At 42.1% G+C, this 24970-nt stretch overlaps 1 protein-coding gene across 6 annotated transcripts in view; it reads left to right on the top strand.

Moving 5' to 3' along the window:
• The window catches only part of ENOX1 (ecto-NOX disulfide-thiol exchanger 1), a 596201-nt gene that overhangs the window by 515192 nt on the left and 56039 nt on the right, over positions 1-24970 (top strand). For 5 of the 6 annotated variants that reach the window (XM_066236813.1, XM_066236817.1, XM_066236811.1 and 2 more), the window contains 2 exons: positions 20064-20171; positions 24416-24472. In XM_066236813.1, coding sequence (XP_066092910.1) covers positions 20064-20171; positions 24416-24472 — 165 coding nt within the window. The remainder of the gene's footprint in view (positions 1-20063; positions 20172-24415; positions 24473-24970) is intronic. The other variant, XM_066236816.1, reaches the window with a different exon arrangement.

Raw genomic sequence — 24970 nt, 5'->3', positions numbered from 1 at the left:
CTGTAACCAAAGTGTGGAATTGGGAATTCAGTTCCAAGATGTCATTAGATAGTTAAAGACCGTGTTTTCTCCTGTTTAACAAGGCATCCTGAATAGTCATCAAGGGAAACTTAAACAGAGTTAGTGCCCAATCTGGTTCTCACTTTACAGACCACCCATTTCACTCAGTTGATCACTGGAAAGCCCCTGCCTTGAGTTCTTTTCTTGATGCAACTTCCTCAATTTGGTAATTACCTCTCCACGTTTTCCTGGTTTCTGTTTTATCTCTTTGTCCCTGTGTCTGCCCCCCCCCCCCGTGTGTGTGTGTGTGTGTGTGTGTGTGTGTGTGTGTCTCTCTCTCTCTCACACACACACACACACTCACACACACACACACCACTTAGTAAATAGCCACACCACCTTTATTTGCTGGAAGTACCGGAGATGATAGAAAGGGAGACAGTATACTTGAGCTTCGGTTGCAGGTTTCCAAGGAAGAGGTATTACAAGTAATGCTTGTAAATGAAGGATGAGCAGAGTGACTTCCAAAGCTGGATTATCCCTTTTTTTCTTCCTCTTTTTGTTCCCATAATTGATCCTGCAGACACATTCCCTTCTTTCTGTCTTTCCTCACCAGCACTATCCTCACTCATCTGAAGCCAGGTGTTACTCAGGCACTCCAGGCGAGGGGTCTCGGTGGCCAGCACAGGGACTCTCATTCACCATGTACGATGTAATTGTATGTACGTGTATGCTGTATGCCTTAGAGATGTATGTTTTCACCATGACTTACATTTTATCTGGAGGAAGTCATTTCAGTCACTGAAGCAACTTTGCCCCTCACCACTGCCGGTGAGCCTTGGCTCCCTTCCTCCTGGGTGTATATTTCTTCCTTCGTGGTTTATAGTTCTTAGCTTCAGTGCTGCTGAGGGTCTCTTTATAAATATAATTTTCCCCCCAGTAATCCTCCTATTTATCATTTGGGAAAAAGGGGAAAAAAAAGAGGTTCATGATGTCATTTCTTCGCATCTGATGACAGGAGCTCAGGTTGATTTCGGGGACTTACCGTGCCCCCTAGGAGCCCTCTGGTCGGGTTGCGCTGGGGGCTCGGCCGTCGCTGATAAGCCTGCTCTTCCCAGGCAGCTTTCTGCCCAGCTGGCGACTGACTTGCTTGAACTTGAGCCCACAGTTTGCTGGCCATTTCTCACGTGAAACCCACACTTGGCTCTGGCTTCATGGTCCACTCACAGTAAGAAAGCATGGTAGAATGTACTTGCAATGGGAACTCTACTTTAAATACAAAATTTGGACTGGATTTGGGCTCAAGTTCAACACCGTTGTTACAGTATGAGGACTACAGTATATGGAATGTGAAATCTAAGAAGGGCATTAGTGGGCCCCAACTCAGCCTACTTATTTCCTAGTTTTAATCAAATAGTGAGGTTAGGTCACTGAGCTAAGCCCCCATCCTTCAGTCTCACTTACTGCCTAGGGCTTCTGATTCCTGGGCCTCAAGTTCGTCCTCTGCCTCCTCATTGGTGCTTGCATCCTGACAAGCACCAATGAGGTGCTTTTCCTTTCACATTCATTTACATCTGTCTCCTATCTCCCTGAGAAAAATGCATTGAGACACAACGTGTTAGTTTCTTTTTTCTTTTGATGTTGGGGTTGAAACTAATTCTGATGCTTAAACCAGTCTGTTATAGCTAATTCAGTACTTCAGGTCCAACAACCATCTGAATAAACGAATGAAGAAAAGAACAGATTGTTGAGTCACTGCACACATTTCATTCTCAGTGACTGAAAAGTCTAAGCCACCCTTCCTGATTCTTAACCTTTGCTGCTTTCCTGACTTGGGCCCAAATAGATAGTCATTTTATCTCACTGACTGAGCAGAACTAGCTTTCTGACAAGACTTCCTTGAAGTGTAAGGATTGATCAGGTCATTCTATCTTAAAGTTCACAAATGCTCTGTGCTGGTATTAATGATCCCAGAAAGTTTATTAGTCCCTGACTTTATTCAGTGCAACCAGCATGGCCCTGGGAGACTGGAAGGGTAACCGCAGGCCCAGAAATAGGCTGCCGTGTTTTCATTCTCGCTGAATGTGTGTATGCGCAGTCACCAATGTTTCTGTTGAGATAACATCTTGCTACTATGCAGGTACTTTCGGAGCCTTAATGCGGTTTTTATTTGTACCTTGCTTATCAAGGAAGCTAGGCGAGGAGCCTCCGAACCAGACAGCACAGCTCTTAAAACGTCTTCCTAATTGTTCTTCCTGATGTTGAAAGTGAGAATATGTCAAAAATTGAGAATTAAAGGACAATGAAGAACATGCCACCACACTTCTTACTGGAAAACCCTAGAAGATGTCAGGGAGTAAGGACATTTTTCTAAACAACTCTGCCATTCCCTTCTTTTTGCTGTTCCTGCCAATGTTTATACTCAACGATGTTTCTGTAGAACTCAGCCTCTCTAAGCTTGACCAGCAGAACATACATGGAACACTCTACTTATCAAATATACCTACAACATTTAAAAGAGTAAGCCCATGTTAGACCTTAAAGCAAGTCTTAACATATTTCAAAGGAGTATTTTCAAATTTTCTGATCAAAATTTTTAGAAATCAATGTCACAAAGGATAACTAAAATAATTATATATATTTAGAAATATAAAAATCATACATCTGAACCTACAGGTCCAAAAAGAAATCAGAATAGTCATTTTAAAATATTTAAAAGTAATTGATTGATAGTAAAAATACATTTCAAAACTTGTGGGACTCAACTAAAACAGAACCTAGAGGAAAATTTATAAAAATTTAAATGTCTGCTTTTAGAGAAGAGAAAAATTAATGAAAGCATCCAACTCTTATTAAAAAAAATAAACACAAAGAATGAAGGACAAATAAAGATAAGGATAGAAATGACTAAAAAAGCAAATAGCTATATACAATGGAGAAGATCAGTAAAGCCAAATGGTGTTTATTTGAAAAGACTAATAAAATTGAAAATCATTGTCAACATCAATCACCAAAAAAAGAGAAGGATGAAACACTATTAAAAATGAAAATGAGATATTACTATAGATGTGACAAATTAAAGAGATATGAGAATGTCAGGAACAGCTTTATGACAAATTTTTAAACTTAGGTGAAATAATACACTCCTATAAGAAAAAAAAACCCTTATTAAAATTAAATCAGAAAGAAACTGAAAGCCTAAGGGATCTCATTTTAAAAATGGAATTAGTGGGCTTTCTCTGGAGTGTGCCCACACCTTTCTTCCCTAAGTTCGAAGGGTCCCCAGGAGACTTGCATGGGAGCAGTGGGCAATAGCAGGTTGTCCTGGGCTTACCCCTGAACCTGTCTCCAGGTACCCCTTTCCTCTGACTTTTCAGTGAGCTGACCATACCCTCACCTTAGCTCATTTCTTTCCTCTAACATTTCTAGAGAACCAGAACAGCACTGCCTGTACACTCTCTATGTTGCTCTTCTATCCTTTGTTTCATTGTCCCTAAGCTCTCCCTTTGTTTCATTGTCCCTAACTTTAGTAAACATACTCTAAAAATAAAAATTGAAAAATTGCATTAATACCTTTAAATCTTGCATTAAAGGAACAAACTCAAAATGGCTTTACAGGGAAGGTCAACCAAAATTCAAGGAATATTATGCTTGTCTTTACAAACCCATTCAGAGAATAGAAAAGAAAGAAGCATGCCCCAACTCATTCAGAAGTCTAGAATACTTGATAGCAAAATAGAACAAGGACAGTAAAAACAAGGGTGGGGAGAATTACAGGTCACTTTCACTTATGAAGATAGATTTTAAATTCTTTTTTTTTTTTCTTTTTCTGAAGCTGGAAACGGGGAGAGACAGTCAGACAGACTCCCGCATGCGCCCGACCGGGATCCACCCGGCACGCCCACCAGGGGGCGACGCTCTGCCCACCAGGGGTCGATGCTCTGCCCCTCCGGGGCGTCACTCTGCTGCGACCAGAGCCACTCTAGCGCCTGGGGCAAAGGCCAAGGAACCATCCCCAGCGCCCGGGGCCATCTTTGCTCCAATGGAGCCTCACTGCGGGAGGGGAAGAGAGAGACAGAGAGGAAGGAGAGGAGGAGGGGTGGAGAAGCAAATGGGCACTTCTCCTGTGTGCCCTGGCCGGGAATCGAACCCAGGACTTCTGCACGCCAGGCCGACGCTCTACCACTGAGCCAACCAGCCAGGGCCTAAAATTCTTTTTAAAAAAGCTAATTTATTCTTGTATTGTGTAAACCAGGGGTAGTCAACCTTTTTATACCTACTGCCCACTTTTGTGTCTCTGTTAGTAGTAAAATTTTCTAACCGCCCACTGGTTCCACAGTAATGGTGATTTATAAAGTAGGGAAGTAACTTTACTTTATAAAATTTATAAAGCAGAGTTACAGCAAGTTAAAGCATATAATGATAATTACTTACCAAGTACTTTATGTCAGATTTTCGCTAAGTTTGGCAGAATAAATCTTTATAGAACAACTTACTATAGTTAAATCTTTTTACTTTGGTTGCTCCACTATCGCCCACCATGAAAGCTGGAACACCCACTAGTGGGCAGTAGGGACCAGGTTGACTACCACTGGTGTAAACCACCAAATTGGGTTTATTCCAAGAATGCAAGGTTGGCTCAACATTACAAAAGTCTATTAATATAATGTATCCTATTAACATGTTAAACCAGATTAATACAATCATTTTAATTGGCTACAGAAAACCCATTCATGATTTAAACCTAAAACAACCAAAGAAAAATGAGACTTTTAACAATTTAGAATAAAAGATAATTTATCCTGTTAAAGATTATCCATCGTGAACACAGTGGCAAAGCAATTGATTTTTTTTTTTTTTTTTTTTTTTTGTATTTTTCTGAAGCTGGAAACGGGGAGAGACAGCAATTGATTTTTTAAAAATAACAACAAATAAAAAAAATAAACAATTGATTTTGTTTTAACTTTCCCGGAGTAATTCTGATACAATTGCTTGGGCTAGAATGTAACTGCTTCATATCTCTTACTTTGTATCATGATTTACATGTTCAAATTGTCATCTGGAAGCAACAATTTAAAAGATTGCTGCACAAAGTCCACTAGCAGACCCTAAATGGTGATTTCCTTTTGAAAAATTCAAAGTCAACACTAACCCTAAAACAGGGGTCTCAAACTCGCGGCCCGCCGAACAATTTTGTGCGGCCCACAGACTAATCCACGAAGTTCAAAATATTTTGGATAAAATTAAGTAAGCCTAGGGGCCTACTTGTATTTTTCATTTCTCTAGCATCCTAGCTAGATATTAGCTTAGTTAACAGCAGTTGTGATGCGAACTACAGTTTCTGGTCGTTTTGTGACACTGAGTAAACTGCATGTACGATTGTGCTTGTACTGATTTTTTTTGTTTTCAACTGCAGTGAGAAAAGTGTTGCGTAACAGTTGCCTTTTGTAGACCTAGTGCGGCCCGCTGAACGGCTGTGATCTTGCTCTGCGGCCCACATGTTGAGTTGAGTTTGAGACCCCTGCCCTAGTATTATCCCTGTTTAACCAGCTACATATCACAAATGATGTTATGTGTGCCATCACTGTTAGGACCTGGCCTTTAGCTGACTTCGGCAAAACCTGTGATTGAAATTTTCATTAGAAGGACACGGAGAGACTTCCACATGTAAATTTAAAATGCGTTCAATTGCTGATCATGAGTCGGGGGATTGCTGAGTTTGGAGGAACACTTCATCATGGGGTAAATTGGTGTAGACATTAAATGTAAAGCCACAGCTCCAATTTCTCTTAATTTTTATAGCTTTTTTTCCCCCTGTTTTCATTCATGGCCATGCTGACACCTTTTATTACAAGGGCCCTGAGTATTTCAGCTCACTTCTTTAATGTCTCCTGTATTTAATGTTGCTAAAGCAGAGAAGATCAGTTTAAAATGGTAATTTTCTGTCCACGCTTTTGAGATCTATGCAAGCTGGGCAGTGCTGTGTTTTATTTTACCAAATAGATCTCAGCCCCAGATGTTAAGAGTATTTGCAATGGCATTATTTGCTGAGGTTTTCTATTGCTGCTGCTTCTGCTGCTGCTATTGTTTCTTCTTAAAGGCAGCCTGCAGGTCAGAGACAGGGCAAACATGAGCTAGTCCAGAGGCCACAAGGCTCTACAGGGCACACCTGCAGGGGAGGGAGGCCATTTGGGGAAGTTTTTATTTGCTGCGGCCCTCCCCTGTCTCTCTGGGGCTTGGAGTAGGAACAGGTGACACTTGGAAGCTCCAGAGGTTCTGCTTATTCCGAGGGTCCTAAAACGTGGGCTCCTGGACCATCCTCAGTGTATGAAGGTAACTTAGGGACTTGGGGGAATGAGCATGTGCTCTGCCTGCAGTTCTGTGAGAGACGAAGGAGGCCGTTTATTTGCAGCGTTTGTTGCAGAGACACTTAAAGACATTCAGAGTGCTGATAGGTGCAGGGGCTCTTCTCCCCTTGACCTGCCCCCAATCTAATGGCAGAGTCTCCTAGACATAAAAATGTTCACTTGTATTAACAAAAAAAACATTGGGAATATTGTAATCCTTCAATCAGCTTCACTAGAGTTCTACAGTTAACCAGGAGTTAAGTAATATAGGTGATGAAGGCCTCCTAGACCCACAGTACATTTTTCCATCCTTAGACATCTGTGGCTGATGTAGAGGCAAAACGTTCAGCGCTATTTTCTCTCTATCTGTAGAACATATTTGCTCATTGGAGCTTTCTCACCATTAGGATTCAACTAAAAGCTCTCAAGACCTCAGCGCATTCTGATTCTATAACCATTAAGTCAAAAGCTGCTTTCAAGAACTGCAATCAGGGCATCAGTGATGGTGGTCATGCCTGCTTTAGGGATGCTAGAATGAGCATAGTTTGGCTCTCCAGGGGCCTCCTGAAAAGGGCCCAGATCACTTTGTGTAAGCCACCTCCAAAGATGGCCATAGGATGTCGGTCAAAGTCATCCAAGAAGGATTTTCTTGACATAAGCTCTGACCATGACTGGGTTATAAAACCGGCAAAGAAAGAACAAATCTCTATTAGCCTTTGGGCCACAGTGCAAGGCCCAGCTGTTCAATCAGGTTCTTGTTTGCAGTAAATGGGCCAACCTGGTTGGAAAGCGTGTTAATATTTTCAATATCTACATTACCAGCTGTACACGTGCCCAGAGGTTGGGGTGCTGACTGCCTCACCTAATTGCAAAAAGGAAAGTGATCAAAATAAATAAATCCTAGCAAATTGAATTATGATTTGCACTGGATTTGCCAGCAAAGGCAATGGAGAGAATATCACTGATGCACACTCCTACTTCAGCAAGGCATTTGACACCTTCTCTTGTGAATTGCTTGAATGGTGTTAAAATCAAGTTGGCTGGCCTTGTGTTTTGAAAATTGGCAGACAAAGGGTAACCAGCATGGCTCGGGTGGGGCTCAGTGACAGACCTTCTTCTCTCTATCAATCCCCAGTAGTGTCTGCTCATGCAAGCTAAAAGTCACTAGACCTTGCTGGGTCTTAATCTCTCCATTTTTACAAAGAAGGTACTGATAGCACTTTTCTTCAACTGGGTCCCCTTGGTCATCCAAGGAGCCTCATATACTTAATTCATGTTCTTTAGTCTCACTATATCCCACTGGTAGTATTGTTAACTGTATTTAACATGTAAAAAAGTGAAAAAACAAAACAAAACATGAAGCTGAAATGACCCTGCAAATTTCACAGTTAAAATCACCTGAAGTAGAGAAAGTGGGTTTTCAAGCCCTCCAAAGCACTTGTGCATCTTCTGTCCCGTATCTGGCACTCTAGAAATGGATGCGTGGCTTTGCAGATGATCATTTATTCTCAAGAGACCACTGTGGGGGAAAAGAGGAGACCAGGGCAGTAAGGGGGCTTGTAGCAAGGTCACACCGCAAGGCATGCTAGCCTTTGAAATGGTGACCTGTGACTTTTTTGGGCCAATCCTTGGCTATATTTCTTTTTGTAATAATGTTGCCTTATTGGGAGATAGTGTATCATGACTAGTTAACTCTGTTGGATTATACAAATGCCAACAAGCATCTGTCTTCACAAGTCTCTCCCAGGAAGATATTCAAGTAAAAGAAATAGTCTCTAAAGCCATGTCTGTTGAAAGAGTTCCCCCTTCCCCAACTCAGTAGGCCAAGGACATGATCTTCTTCCCCTGCTCAGACCTTGGGCTTCCTCCAAGTGGTGTGCCTAGTGAATTTGACAGATAGGACCCTTTAGTAAAGGTTCTCCTCCTCTAAGTAACAAAATTATTTGCAGTAATAATCATGAAATGAAATGAAAATAATAATAATAATAATGGTCAACAAAGAAATTCAGGCAATGAAATTGTCCTTCATTGACTTTCACCTATAATTACGCCTATAAAAAATAAATAAAATGTTACAGTGAAAGGAAAAAAAAATCACAACTATCTATTTAATATTTTCTTTTATTCCACCTACCAATTTGAACGTTGACCCTTTGATTATAGTTAATATAGCATAGTATGTAAATAATTGTCCAGTAAATAGGATAGGTATATTTTAATAAAACCAATACAAAAGGTACAATTTAGGCAACTACTAACTGTACCATGATGTAAACATTTTCTTGATTTGTTCTTTTGTTTTAAAGCAAGCCATTAACAATTTAAAAAGAATACACTTCCCTTTTTAAGATACTAAAGTTTAGTAAAACTATTTTACATATTAAAATTTATACTTAACCAACCAAATCTAATGCAACTCATGGTTCTCACAGTGTTTCGCTGACTAAACTTTAAATGTAAAAATCCTCTGAGAGGTCCTGGGGAATGAAGTGAAGTATCTGAAGCTCTGGTTCTTAGCCTTTGCAATGACTGTGCTATCACTGTTTATTTCAGCTCTACTGTGGAAATGTGGGGGTATACACAGGAGTTGGAGACATTGTACTAAAGCAAGCGCAAATGATTCTAAATCCAAAACAATCTTTGTGTGGAGTGGGGGGGTGAGGGTGGGAGCAGACTCCTACCTTGAGGTCTCAGGCTCTTGAAAACACGGTTCCTGCTTCTTTTACCGTCTGCCAGAGCTGTCCCAGGCTCCCAGGGTTTGATAGGCATGACCCCAGAGGGCAAGCCCCAGCTGGCCTGCACTGGGCTGTTGGCTCCGGCTGACAGGCTCTTAACAGCAGGGTCAGGGAACAGGACCAAGCTCCAGGCGTCTCTAGGCTGCAGATGAAGCCCGATCCCATCATGAGCAAGAGATTGCCTTTCTGCCTAGCAATGAAAATGGCATTTAAAATTCAATATCAGAAAAGATATTGACGAGATTAAGGGCCTGAAGGAATTGATTTATGAGGAAAGACCCAAGGAATTAAATATGTATAGCCTAGTGTAATAGGATATTAGGCTGTGAGCACAATTTCATTTCTATGATCCAGTGTTCCTGTTATCAGTCATCTGAGCTGGGAGTTCTCTCCCAGAGATGTTTCTCCCCCAGGGGTTGCGGTGCTGGAGGCGGAGAGGTGGGCACCAGGATTGATATGCCAGGCCACAAGCTTGGTTACCCTCCTCTCTCACCCTAGATAGAAGTGCAGTTCATCCCCAGGTGGAAGCAGGAGACATTTTAAACTAGAATAGATCTTGTGTAGTCTTACCATCTCCTGTGACAAAAAAAAGTTAAGCTAGTTCAATTCTCTCTAATTTTCCCAAGAAGAAAAAGGAACTGTAGGTTCCAGGGGGTGAATGACTGTCCTTGCCCTGAACCCGGTTCCTCTCCTTTGTCGGAAATACCCTCAGATGTGTTTGCCTTTAGGCCAAGCCTCGCCCTGAAGTTATAATAATATGCACTTGATTTTTGATGCCCCAAACTTTCCCTGACGATCAGAGTGGGCTCAGGATTGACAATGTTAAATGTAAAACAGGCACAGGCAGAACTCGTCAGCAGGACCCGAGGCTGACAGGTCCAAGTGGTTCTGAAGTCAGTGAGACCCAGAGCAGGACTGAGGGGGTCGAGACTGTAAGCTGTGTGTTTGGGTAGCAGGATCTCACCAAGGGAGACAGGATCAATGGATGTATCCTGTCCTTTTACAGACATTCAAGGTGACGAGACCCTGGCGGAGCTGGCCACAGTCGGGGTTCAGGTCGCAGGCCGGAACATATGGAGGTTCAGGCTGGAGAAGGGTGCAGAGACAGGGCATTGCCAAAGAGACCTGATGTTCAAACAGTCCATCCAGACGCAGTCACAGACACCATACATAGCCTTGGGTGGAAAATTCTCTTGGGACATCTCTGGACCTCATTTCTGTAGGTGATATTCTACCAGCCTTAAATGCATAGCCCACTGAGTGTGACCTCTGATTTATAGCAAAGTTACAGAGGGAGAATACCATTTATTCACACTGAATCAACCAAAAACACATTAAATTGATGACATTCCACAAGTTCACAGGTTTCCAGACTTTTATGCATGAATATTTAGTGGCTCATTTCTCCCAAGTAGAACAAGTTCTGATTCAAAATGGACCTCCTGAGCCCATTTTTCAAATACCTAAACTGATCCAAAAAACTGACTACAGCCAGTATAGTCTCCCTCTCTCTCCTAGGGAGACTATACTGGCTGTAGTCAGTCATTCTTAGAGCATTTTGTGCTCAGTTAATTGTAATGTGTATATTAGCATCCTCATGAACCAGCATCTAGAGGACAGGTGACTTGGTGTCTGTTTCCTTGGTATCTTTCCAAATACCCAGTACTATGTTCATAATAGATTAGTGTTTGAAGGAAGGGATGAATTATTGATTGATCAAGTGAATATCAACAGATTCTTTTAAAAGACTGAACACAGAGCCAAGTACTGGGGAGATCCTGAAGTGAGGGGAAGATGGAAAGAAAAAATACGCATACATTCACGCATGCATGTGTGTCTCTGTGTATAGAGATGTCAGTAACCACAGTGTATATCTACCTGCTGCCTTGAGTTCACCTTATCTGCCACCAACCTAAATTTAGAAAAGGCACTCCTCCACCACCTTGCATGACACAACGTCAGTGTTCTATTTCGAGGTCTTCTCTATATTATGCCGATGAACACCATCCCCCGGCTACCCACCAGTCCTGCCAACGATTCCTGAGCTGTCACAATTCTGTGAATGTCAGCTTATATGAAATGCTGCTGGTGTATTTCATAAAGAAGATTTGCGCTGTAGTTTGTGATTTTCATGGGATCTAACCTTATAAAATCTGTTAACTAGATAAAAACTTCACCTTGGTAACAAAATTATAAATTTTAAGGAAAAAAGGCAAGGGAATTGCTACAGTTTTTAACTGCACCATATACCACTCACAGACATATAGAGGGGTCCTCAGGTTACAACATAGTTCTATTCCTACAGCAGTGATGTAACCCAAATTTTGGTGTAAGTCGAAACACACCCTAGCCTAAGTCACTTACCTATCCTAACACAGTTGTAAAATCATAATCTAGAACATAAAAATATAACTAAGCCACAGAGAAAAGAAAAAGGACATAAATATACTGTACTGAACACTACTGTAGTAACAGAAAAATGACCAAAAAATGAGTGTAAAAAAAAGAAATATGGCCTGACCAGGTGGCGGCGCATTGGATAGAGCAGCGGAAAATACATATTTATTATACAATACATTTTTAAATAAAATATGTATTTCCGATGGCTTTAGGCAACCCCTGTGTTTTAGTCGTATGACCCCCGCCGGGGTCGCAACCCACAGGTTGAGAACTGCTGGGATAGAGCCTCTGACTAGGATGTGGAGGACTCAGGTTCGAAACCCCAAGGTTGCTGGCTTGAGCCCAAAGGTCGCTGGCTTGAGCCTAACATCGCTGGCCTGGGCAAGGGATCACTTGCTCTGCTGTAGCTCCCCAGTCAAGGCACATATGAGAAAGAAGTCAATGAACAACGAAGGTGCCACAACAAAAAATTGATGCTTCTCATGTCTCTCCCTTCCTGTCTGTCTGTCCCTATCTGTCCCTATCTCTGTCTCTGTCACACAAAAAAAGTACGATGCTAACAGCATAAGCTGAAACACTCATGTCTCAGTTTTTTTTAAGTTTTTATGGGAGTGAACATCGTAAACTAGAAAAGTATATGTTGAGACTATCGTAACCTGAAGACCCCCTTACACAAATTATGTCTCCATGATTGTCTACCTAGCAGTGAACACTTAGGTAGAAGTTGCTAGGAGGATTTTATGTTTCGCATATTCTGATTTCCACTGCAAATTGATAGTGCACTGTGGTTGCCAGGGTAAAAATCAGAGTTGAAGCAGGAAAAGTGAGCTGCGCATGTGGTAGATCTTTCCCAGACAGTGTGACCTTGGGTACATGACTTAACCTCTGTGTGTCTAGGATTCACCATCTGTAAAAATGGAAATGTGACCTCACTTATTCTGGGGCTCCAAATAACATTTGTAACGCTGTTTGAATTTGTCAGCAAGAAAGACCCATTACACACTGAAGTCTCCATCCCCAAAGAGCATTACAAATGAGCCTATTAAATCAGTGGCCTAGAAATACCAAGATGTGTTAGGTACAGCGTTTATTTACCTGTTATTGTCCACCAGCGTGTTTGCACTTTGATTGGCGTATGGATAATTGTCTAATTGGAACACACTCGATTGTAACCAGCAAAAAATGTAATTGTGCATCTGTTGAATGCCATACTTTTCAATGTTAAATTAAAATTGTGCTGCAGTCAGCCAATCCAACCGAGAACCTCTTCTGATTAAGTTCTAGCTGCCCGTGAACTGTAATTGAGGCACTTGGTACTTAAAAATTCAGGCTAGGAAGAATATTACCCAGGCTCGTATATTTCAAGTGAAAAGGGGCCAGGAGTCAGACTTAAAGGATCTAGTTGTGGACTATCACACTATTTTTATAGGATGACTAGTCAAATGGAGAAGAACAGTTTTGAATCACCACTATTTTGAATACATAAATACTAGATTCACAAGTATGTGCTTTATAAACAAAAGAAAGCACTAATTGAAGAATGCAGAGAACAATTTAGGGAGTGTTGATTTTATTTTTTCTACAGTGATGGTTTTGTTTGTTTTGTTTGGTGTGGTGGAACATGGGGAAGAAATTACATAATTATAAATTCATTGCCTGGATTTCCTTAGCCTTCTTAGAAATATTTCCCTTCAGATTTAGAAAGACACCTGGGGCCCTGGCCAGTTGGCTCAGTGGCTAGAGTGTCAGCCCAGTGTGTGGACGTCCTTGGTTCAATCCCTGGTCAGTACACACAGAGAAGTGACCATCTGTTTCTCTTCTCTTCCTTTTCTCCCTTCTCTCTCCCTTCCCCTCCTGCGGTCAGTGGCTTCTTTGGTTCGAGTGTCAGCCCTGGGCACTGAGAATACTTCAGTTGGTTCAAGCATTGGCCCCAGAGTAGGGTCGCCAGATGGATCCCAGTTGGGGCACTTACAGGAGTCTTTCTCTCTATCTCCCCTCCTCTCACTTAAAAAGAAAAATAAGAAAGGCACCTGGAACTGCCAGAGTAAGGAATCAAAATGTCTTAAATGCTGTTTTCCTTAGAAAGTTTCATATGTCCATACGTCTTGTTGGAGGAAGTAACCCCGATGAGGGATAAGACATCCAGACAACTTGATTAAGGAAGTAGGATTTATTGGTAGCTGATGGAGCATGTGAAGTTAGTAGCACCAAAAACACGAACTCCCCAAAATTAGATTTCTTACATCTTATCTACCTTTATAGCTTTACCTTTCATGTGATAAGTGCCTGATTTCTTTGACTTCTTTGTTTGCAGACCTATATGACTTTTGTGTCTCTGGGAGAGGAGGGGTATGAAAGGAGGTTCAAACCATTTGTCCTTGACTATTCATATAATCTATCCTTCTTGCTGGTGCGGCAAATTTATTTCAGGGAACTGATAACAAGAACCATAGTTGTGGTTTGTTACTTTTCAAACTTTCTCAGTCAGCCCTTCCCCTCTCAGTCTGAAACCCCGAGGTCACTGGCTTGAACGTAAGATCACAGACATTGCAGGTCCCCCTCTCCTGCATTCTTCTGGTTTTTCCTTTCTCAGTCTAGAACCATAAATTATTCAGTAGTTTTTGTTCTTAATGTTGTTTTGGTTTGTGTGTGTGTGTGTGTGTGTGTGATTTTTTGTTTTGTTTTGTTTTTGCTAGATCATAGTTTAATTCTGTAGAAGTGGGAGAAACTAGAGCAAGTATTCATTAATTTCTTTACTCATTCATTCTCCACCTATTATGTGTTAGAGACAACCTAATTATTGATCTTATCATTGGTGGGTGTAGTCTAGTTGGGGAGATATCTGTGAAACGTAGTATACCATATTAAGTGCTTTGGGAGTATAGAAGTTAGAGCAACTAACTTTGTTGGGATGATTGAAAGAGATCTTTATTGGGGAAGAACCCAGATATTCTATATATAGGTGTGCCGGTTCTGTCCTGGAGCAGGGCACCTGGCCATATGGGCAGTGGGATGGGCAGTGGGAATAAAATTTTTTTAAATAAATTTTTATTAATGTTAATGGGATGACATTAATAAATCAGGGTACATATATTCAAAGAAAACATGTCTAGGTTATCTTGTCATTAAATTATGTTGCATACCCCTCGCCCAGAGTCAGATTGTCCTCCGTCACCCTCTATCTAGTTTTCTCTGTGCCCCTCCCCCTCCCCCTAACTCTCTCCCTCCCTCCCTCCTGTGTCCTCCCTCCCCCCACCCCTGGTAACCACCACACTCTTGTCCATGTCTCTTAGTCTCGTTTTTATGTTCCACCAATGTATGGAATCATGTAGTTCTTGTTTTTTTCTGATTTACTTATTTCACTCCGTATAATGTTATCAAGATCCCACCATTTTGCTGTAAATGATCTGATGTCATCATTTCTTATGGCTGAGTAGTATTCCATAGTGTATATGTGCCACATCTTCTTTATCCAGTCTTCTATTGAAGGGCTTTTTGGTTGTTTCCACATTTTGGTCACTGTGAACAATGCTGCAATGAACATGGGGGTGCATGTGTCTTTACGTATCAATGTTTCTGAGGTTTTGGGGTATATACCCAGTAGAGGGATTGCTGGGTCATAAGGTAGTTCTATTTGCAGTTTTTTGAGGAACCACCATACTTTCCTCCATAATAGTTGTACTACTTTACAGTAGTGGGAATAAAATTGAGCCCAACTTTACTGCCTAAACCATGTGCTCTCATGGAAAATTGTATCTCTCCAGAGCAGCGGTTCTCAACCTGTGGGTCGTGACCCCACGGGGGTCGAACAACCAAAACACAGGGGTCACCTAAAGCCATCAGAAAATACATATTTTGGGTCGCGACCCACAGGTTGAGAACCGCTGCTCTAGAGACTAGGCCTCTTTTCTATTGTGTAAAATCACCGTATGGGTTGGTGCTAGCTCAAATGCATTAAAGTTGGCTTACAAAATGAATAGGAATCTTCCAGGCATAATTCTGAGTAGTGAACTTGTCAGAGAGTCATAGGAGGACCTGATGTTTCTGAGGAAAGACAAAAAGGTCAGTGTTTGGATTTCATCCAGTAGAGGTTGGGGAACCGACAATGTTTTTTAAGCAGTGGGAGCACTTTATTTAGATGGTCAGTTCTCTCAGGAGTATAGCGTGATTGACGGGGGGAACAAGCAGAGCAGAGGAGGTAGTCGCCTTACCCGTGCATGGAGAGAAGACCAAGGAACAGTCAGAGAGGCTGTGAGGGCAGTGAAGGAGCAGGGTCTCACTCCCGGGTTTCAGTTCTAGATGCCACAGTAATGGACTGGGGTCAGGGCGGACAGGGTGGCGATAGTAGGCACGATGTGGAACAGTAAGTGTCTCGTGGGTAGTAGGAATGCGGGGGAGACTACAAAGTCAGCTTTGCAAAGCCTAAGTAGATGACATGTGCAGTTGAAGCCAGGGGTATGAATAGGATCACCTGAAGAGAGCATGTAGCAAGAAAAAGATAAAACAGAACCTGGCATTTAGTTGGCAATTAGAAAAGCACTGGTGGATCAGTGAGAACAGCTTGAGTAGGCGCTGTGGCTGGAAGTCATGTTGTAGTAGAATGAGGATTAAATACACATTAAAGGAAATGGGTTTTCATCCTAGTTGCACCTTAACGTTATCTGTGAAGGTTTTTGTTTTATGCTTTAATATTTTTCAGTTAATTAATTTTCCAATTACAGATGACATACAATGTTATATTAGTTGCAGGTGTACAACGTAGTGATCAGACATTTATATACCTTACACTGTGATCACCCGGATAAGTCCAGTACCCATCTGACACTGTACACAGTCCTTACAACATCCTGACTATATTCCCACGCTGTACTTCCCACCCCCATGACTGCTCTGCAACTACCAATTGTACTTCTTAACCCCTTTCCCTTTTCACCCCTCGCCCCAGGCCCCTCCCATCTGGCAGCCATCAGTTTGTTCTTTGTATCCATGAGTCTGTTTCTATTCTGTTTGTTTGTTTGTTCTTGGGTTTTAGATTTCATATTTAAGTAAAATTATATGTGAAGTGTTCTAAAAGCATAGTTTCCTGGATCATACCTCTAGATATTCTAAGTTAATTGGTTTTCTCTGGGACCCAGAAATCAGCATTTTAAAAAGTCTTCCAGCCTTTAAAACCACTACTTTGACTATTCTTTTAAGAGGTATAAATTAACTTAGGTAGCCAGCAAGCATATCATGGGATGCTTAAAATCACAGGGAGTCAGAGAAATACAAAGATTTTTAAAGGATGAAGAATCTTTATGCTATAGACTAAATATTAGAGAATGGGACAGTGCTGTATGTGGATGTGGGGCCCAGAAACTCTTACGTACCCCTGGTGCTGGGTAGACTGGTGCGGCCATTCAGTAGAGCAGCTCTGGCTAATCCACTCCTTAGGTACGCCATATCAACCAGCAGCTCCTCTGCTGGAAACTGCCAGGACAGTCTTCTGTAGATCCACTCTCCAATGGGCACATGCACTAGCATGTTCCTTTTTAGCCTTCCATAGGGCAGGAAGAATGACGATACTCTGAGCGGCCTTCCCTGGGAGAGTACATTAGGTATAATTGTGGAGATGCATCCATAGAATATTATGCAGCATCAAAAGCAACAGATTAGATATACAGGTAGGGCAAAAGTAGGTTTCCGGTTATTAGTACCTGAAACCCAAGAGTACAAGAGTTTATTCTTGTATTGATATTTATTATTTATTGTATAATTTTCCATAGGAACAACTATAAACCTACTTTTGTTGCCCCACCCTGTATACATAGTAACATGAATGGACCTTAAAACCATAATGCTTAGTAAATAAAAATATATGACAGTATTACTTACATAAAAATGTGTACTCACACAATAATATATATATATATATATTTTGGAAAAACAGTCAAATAAAATAGATAGAAACCATTGAAAGTGATTGCCTACATATGAGAAGAAAAGGAAGTGGAAATGAGAGAGAAGACATTTTGTTTAAAAAATGTGATACCAAGGAAGAATCAGATCAGATGTAAGCTTAAAAATGGGAAGTGACATTTAAGGTACAGTTGTTTGTATAACATAAAATTGACCACCTTAGCCATTTTACGTGTAGCCCAGTAGTGTTAAGTACATTCACACTGTTTTTTTAAACATCATTGACTAAATTCCCCATGCTGCACGTTATGTGCTCACGACTCTGTGTGTGTGTTTTAGTGGAATGAAGAAGTGTTGTAAATGTGTAGATGAAATGGCAAACACGAGTGGGGTTCTCACTTTTCCTCTATTTATTCACAGCATTGGTAATAATAGCTGAGAGTTATATCCAAGTAGTTTTCCTTTCTTTGTCCATTCTCCAGCTTTAATCAATTTCTTTTGATTTTTGCCCTCATTAGTAGAGAAGTACATGCTCCTTGGAGACATACCAGAAAATTAGAAGAAAAACTAACAGAAAGATTGTTAAGCCTACTCACCCATAAATAGTATCTAGATCCCTTTCTATGAATGTTGCAATTCAGTGAAACCTTGTGAAACTTGAATTTCTTGTGTAGGGAACAATATATTATATGCTTCTTCTATGTCTTGAGACATTGTGCAGCTTCATTTTTCGTGGTTGAATAGTGTTCCATTGCACAGGTATGCCATCATTAGTGTAGCCAACCCCCTTCTTCTGGACTTTGGTTATTATAAATTTTGCTACTTCAAGTACACAGGGAACAAACAAAAGCTACCAGCCCCGAAAATAATTTCCAGTCTTCCATTTGGCTCATTTTTAAAGGAGGCTTATGGATAGGATTTGAAATTGTCTGATGATGTAAAGAGTTCCTTGGCATCATCAAAGTCAGAGTGGCAGATCCCCTTGGAACAGTTCTGGGCCAGTCACGAGTGAGAAGGAAGGAACAGGGTCCTTCCCCACTGTTTGTGAACTGTCTTTGTAGGTACTCGTCACAGTGCCAGAGTAAAATGTGGGCTCCCTGGGTTTTGTACCTTAACCAATTGATGCGTAATTAAATCACAGAAAGCGTTCAGGGAGCCAGTGTGGGATGTGTGCATTACCTCACATGAGGCTATGATGTGGGCAGCTGGTGAAATAGGAGGCCCTCGGTTTTTAGAAAATTGCAAGGAAATCACTGTTTATGCTAGGGGACTGAAGTAGGTTCTTTAGTTTGTATCCAGTGCCAGAGTAGGAGGCAGAGCAAGCAAGCCCAAGGGAAAGCACCGCGTGTTTTTCTGAGTGCTCCCTACCCCCCAACATACCCCCAGACTAGTGGTTTTAAAGATTCGGTTTAATCCTTCCAGTCGATGGGTTTAAGCGTCAGACATGCAGCGCCAGTGTTATTCCAGCCCCAGTACTTGAGCCCTGGCCAGGCAGCGGGGCAGCCAGCTCGTCACGGCCCCAAGGAAGCAGGAGAGCACTGACCTTTTCCTGTCGTTAGTGCAGCATCTGTTAGGTACTGCTGCAGAGGAAATACACTTGTCTTTTTAAACCAGTCCTTTGGTTGTCAAGAAGCTTTGAATAGACATAGCTGTTTCCAGAGCCTGTTCTGAAGCTCTTAAATGTTCTCCAGCCTGTGTACGTGTGTATTAACATATAACCATGTTCCAGAGAATTAATGGTGGGTGGCCCGGAGCTTTCGGCAGGCGAGGTAAGCCCACTTGTGAAGTACAGTTGAGAGGGCAAGTGAAAACCCCTTCGGCGGCCCTGCTTAAAAATAGCAGTGTGGGCCATCGCTTAGTGTTTTGACAGCTTATATCAGCAGTTTTCTTGACTGATATATTGATTGCAATTTGGACTTCAGTCCTGTCGCTCTAATAAAACATCACTGTCTTACGGAGCAAGTTAAAAGGAGCCTTTGTGGGTACAGCCACTTGGTGAAGTAGCTTTCTTGGACAAGATCACCAAGTACCATATTTCCCCATGTATAACACGCGGCCCGAAATTTGAAAAAAAAAATGTATTACATAAAGTTATTGAATTCAAGTTTTATTCATCATAAAATTCATACAACTCCTCATCACTGTCAAAACTTCCATCCATTAGCTTGTCCTCATCTGTGTCTGATGACGAATCACTGTCTAACAATGAGCACAAAAACAAGTGCAAGAAAGTGGGAAATGCAAGTAAAAAAATCTACAACCACTGTATAAGACGCACCCAGTTTTTAGACCCCAAATTTTTTAGAAAAGGGTGCATCTTATACATGTGGAAATATGGTATATATATATATTTTAATTTTTTAAATTTCTTCTACCAGTATGTTGTTTATTAACACTAATCTACATATCTTCACAAATATGCATTTTTTAAAAGGAATTTATAATAGTGCTTTCACAAATACCACAACAAACTGTGTAATGGTGCAGCAGTATCGCAAACAGCCTAATAATGTGTCATAAACTATGACCTTGTGGGGAGGGGAATACACAAAAAGTTAGCTGAAGTATGATCTAAGCTTTAAGACTCGTAAAACTCTTCTTGTGCTTTGATTGGCTGTTTCGAATATCTTACGATGCTCTGGCCTTCAGTCCCGCTTACCCTAAGTATCCTTTCATTTCCCAGCAACTGCTGACCATCCAGGAGGAGTTAAACAACAAGAAGTCTGAGCTGGAGCAAGCGAAGGAAGAGCAGTCCCACACGCAAGCATTACTTAAAGTCCTCCAGGAGCAAGTAAGTGAACGCCACAGCTCTGGGTGGGGAACCAGTTTCAGCAGGGACAGACGCGTGACACGTGCAGGTGTGACCAAGGTTAACCTGCGGTCCAGCCAGCCTGCACCCTGCCCAACCTCCTGGCAGCTCTGCTCTGGGGATCTTATCATCTCATTCCCAGCGCCTCTATTCTCACTAAGGTACCTATATGGCTACCCAGTCCCACCAGCATGATGTGGAAGTTTCTTCCAGAAGACAAGTGAATTTTTATAAAGCTTTGAAATATTGGCAGGGCCAAGACAATTCCAAGCAAGCAGCTAGCGTCCTCTTAAGTCTAATAGATTGGAAAATGAATTTAGCATAACCAAGGGTACTCCTGCAGACATATTTGCTTGAGAAGGACTGATTCATAGCAACATTAAAAAAATACCTGCCCTGTGCATCGAGGGCACTTATCTAACCACAGTGAGCAACAGACCTTTTATGTGAAGTTTGTAAATCTGAGCATTTCATCCTGGCTTGCTTCGATGCTGAAGTGTGGCCTGACATTGATAAGTGGGTCTGAAAGTCCTGCCTTCCAGCAGGTAAGACAGATGGCTCCGCGCAGTGGTATGTAAGCCCAGAGCAGTAGGGAGAAGCCGGGAAGCTCTGGAAGTGCTTTTCTGCACGTGCTGCCCAGGGTGTGATGAATGGTAACCAGGAAGGAAACACCACAAACAGGAACTCCAGCTGGAACCCAATTTAAGTCATTTCAAATTTTTACCATGGTTTATGAAAACGTTATTTATATAATATAAGTAACTGCAAAAGTGACATTTTTAAAAATAGGAAGTTGGGAGAGTGTGATCCTAGTCAGCTGTGACTCAGTCACTTTATAATTGTTTATTTTTTAATGGTTTGAAATCCAGAAAATATATATTTTTACTTTCCCCTAAAAGTATTAAGTGATTTGCGAGGGAAAAGTGAAGGTGTTGGACACTTTATAAGCCTTCGTAGCTTTGAAGGACGATGCTTTGTAAAACGAATTGTAATCTTTATGCAATTAATTTATGTTTAGTAACTTAGACTGAGGCTGAATCTTAATGATTTTGGATAAGTTAGATTGAACTGGAAAATGGCATTGACTGAAGTCACATGAGATCTGAAGTCACTGTTCTTCCTCCCTTTGCATTACTAAAAGGCTTGGTTCAGACCTGCTCCTGACCCAGCAGCCAGGGCTCTGAGCTTTGCTGTCTACACTCCTGTGGCAGCACATGTGCGGTCTCTTCTCTGGATGACTCAGGTCCTTTATTTTGATTTTAAGTCCAAACCCCAGTCGTAAAAATAGATTCTAGGTTTTGCAGAAAGTATTGATATATTCTTGTTATGGTGTGCATTTTTATTGATTTTTTAGAGAAAGAGAGAGAGAAATATTGATTTATTGTTTCACTTGTTTATGCATTCATCATTTGATTCTTGTGTGTGCCCTGACTGGGGTTCAAACCCACAACCTCGGCACATCAGGCCGATGCTCTGTTTAACTGAACTACCCAACCAGGGCCTGGTGTGCATTCTTACTCTTTTTAATTTCTTAAAAGGATGTTATTTATTGATTTGAGAGAGAGAGAGAGAGAGGGCAGGAGAGGGAAGCATCAACTCATATGAGTTGCTTCTCATATGTGCCTTGACGACCAGGCAAGTCCAGGGTTTCAAACCTGCAACCTCAGCATTCCAGGTCAATGCTTTATCCACTGCGCCACCACGGGCCAGACATGCATTTTTAAAGAGCAAAGCACAAACACAGTTGTTGGTGAAGCTTCACTCTCCATTACTTAAAAAAATAAATGGGTAATGCGAGGAAAATTCAAAACAACTAAAATTATTAAAAACCTAGGCGGTATGACAGGAAGGGAAGCGTTACTACATCTGCTGTGCTATGTAGCTGGGTGGGCTCTCTTCCTGCAGAGGCACCGAGCATACTCAGGTCCGAAAGCCCTCAGGAGGCAGGCACACTCAGGTGCTGTCGCTGCCACCAGCCTGTCTTCCGACAGCCCCTCCCCGAGGATCCCCAGGCCAGTGCTGACTGTCTTCGGACTGAAGTAGAGTAACTCCATGTGTGAACACCTCAGAACCTGCGTAGGAAGAGCCTAAGTAAATGGCCTCACTCCTAGAGATTCTGATTATTTGGGCTGGTATCTTGCTTTTACACACATACACACACACACACAGACACACAGACACACACACACACACACACACACACACACAAAGATACACCATTCTTGAAGACTTGTAGTTTTGCTATTCAAGGTGACTGCCACTTGACAGGAACCCTGAAAAGAAAGACAAGGCTGTGGGGGCCGACCCTTCCCATCAGCAGGCCCCAGGGCAGGCGGGCTTGTTCCCTAAGTTCTCTGCTCTCTAAGATGCAGCTTCTCCGAGTCCCTGTGGGCCCCACTGGCTCTCGCCTTTCTCTCCTTTACAAAGGCAGCTTCCAGCACCTGGAGCTTGCTCAGAGTTCCAGGTGCCAGGACGCACGATGTTCGACCCCTCCACCTGGGGGAGCAGAGCAGCAAGGGGAGAACAGGGAACAGGCCACGAGGGCAGAGCAGCCGCTGGGCTGCAGCTTCAGTGGTGGGGAAGAGAAACTGCTGGGGACCGGGGGGACATGACCTGTGGTCATTCTGGCAGAAGAGCAAGGGACCAACAGTACTGGTGGGCAGGGAGAGATGAGAGTGAATGGGTAGTTGACAAAGATAGGACACAAAGGAGACACAGGAAGCAGATGGGATGTAACTAAAGGGAAGGAGTGCAAGGGGCATGTGCACGCCAGTCTGCGTGTACGGATGGAGCCCTCTAATAGCACAGTCCTCTATTTCTGCTGAAAAATAAAACCCTCAGAGCTGACTGCACCCCGACCCACAGAAGTGCGAGTGGACCCGGGGTGGGATGAGCAGAGAGGGCTGGTGAACAGGAAGATGAGGAGCACCTCCAAGAGAACAGCTCAGAACAGGAAAGCAGAGCGTCTGTAAGTCCTGTCTGGTGTTTGCCTCAGTGTGTGCCCTTCCTCTTCCACGTCTGTCACACACTGCCCGTGCTCTCCTATACCCGACATGTGGAGGAGCACTGATGAGGTCACCCTGAAGAGCTGTGGGCAGATTTTTTTTCATAAGTGGAAGTGACGTGGACACGGGCCATAATCGGCTACCCCACTCTCCGTGTCTTCATGTCACCATGTCTTTGGCAGAGCCTGTCTCTCGGCGCGAATAGCATATGACTTTCTGGATGAGAGTTTGAGATTGCCTTAAAAACTATAGGGAAGCTTTCGTTTCCCTATGTACAAGTAGCCGTAACTACCAAATGTTTGAACCAAACACATTGATGGCATATATGCATCTATTTTCCTTCAAACCTGAAGCATTTGCTTCCCACCAGGAGTTCTTTATTTCAAGCATTAGAAGGTGGTACAGCAGATGCTGCTTCCGGAGCACAGCCAGCCCAGAGGAAACACTGGCTGTGCTGCAGGACCCGCTCACCCTTTGCCCTTGCTCTCTGCTTCCGTACGCCTGCTTTGAGTCAGGCTAGGATAAATGCCCGTGAAAGGTTTCCAGAAATCACCTGATAGCTAATTACGCCACATTCTTCCAAGAGAGTCAAAATAGTAGTGTTTTCATATATTCACTGTTAAAAATCTCCTTAGAGAAATAGCTTTCCTTCTGATGCCTCAGTGGCCAAAGAGATGTCTTCCCAGCTCTTCCTTTACAAAAAGAAGAAAATCATCATCTTTTAGACCTTCGGAAACAGTGTCCACCATTCCAATATGCTCTCAGGGAGGACATGTGGAGTGGCACTGCGGCATATTAAAACAACCAAGAATACATCACATACGAGTAATGGTTAGTGGAACATCATTTGGCTGGCGGCAGCTTGCAAGCACTGCAGGGTTTAAATTAATAGCAATACAACTAGGAAATGAAATCGTTTTTTATTCTTAAGAACCAATTTTTTGTACATTTTATGCCTATGGAATTGCTTTCTAATCTTAGAATTTAAAAAATAATGACCAAGACCCATTTATTTTTTGCCAGCCATCAGGTTTCATTAAATATGGGTCTCAAAACTGATTTCGAGAAGACTCATTAGAATTATGTAGTCTGTTTTTCCTCATTGGAAGTTTTTATAAAGTGCAAGCTCACATGAATCTGAGTCATAGGATGACATCCACTTAAACGGATTTCTTGCTTATTTATTTGGGGGTTTTTGTTTTGTTTTGTTTTTATTTGCAGTTAAAAGGTACCAAGGAATTGGTCGAGACCAATGGCCACAGCCACGAGGACGCAAATGTAGGTACCGTAAACCTGGTATTGCTCTTGCTATGTTGGTTGAATGCTCATGGGAATGTGGCACTTTATTTATAATGCAAAGGAAGTCAGAAGTCTTGCCCCTCAGTGGCTTATTCACTTCACTGTGTTTGGTTTGACAATAAAATACAGTTGATAGGCACTGCTATTGTTAGCTCAGGTTCCAAGATTTCAATGTAGGAGTATTTGAGCTAATCTCGACCTCAAAAGTTCTAATCTCAATGAATTTATTTGAGCCTTTTATATTTCCAAAGCTATAAACTAATGATATGTTGGGAGGCCAGTTGGAATGAGACCTAACAGGGTAATAAATTGGATATTGCCTGTATATTTATTAAATTTGCCCGTCACTGAAGGTGGTAATGAAGTGATTGCTACGTGGAGAGGTATCAGAGCAAACCCTTTCTCCCACAGAAGCCCTTGGAAATGTACCTCTCTTCCGCTTCAGACCCAGAGCGGTAGCACGATGCCTCTGTCTTC

This window comes from Saccopteryx bilineata, chromosome 6, assembly GCF_036850765.1.
Source record: "Saccopteryx bilineata isolate mSacBil1 chromosome 6, mSacBil1_pri_phased_curated, whole genome shotgun sequence".
Classification (NCBI taxonomy): domain Eukaryota; kingdom Metazoa; phylum Chordata; class Mammalia; order Chiroptera; family Emballonuridae; genus Saccopteryx; species Saccopteryx bilineata.
This window is presented reverse-complemented; position numbering and strand designations above follow the sequence as displayed.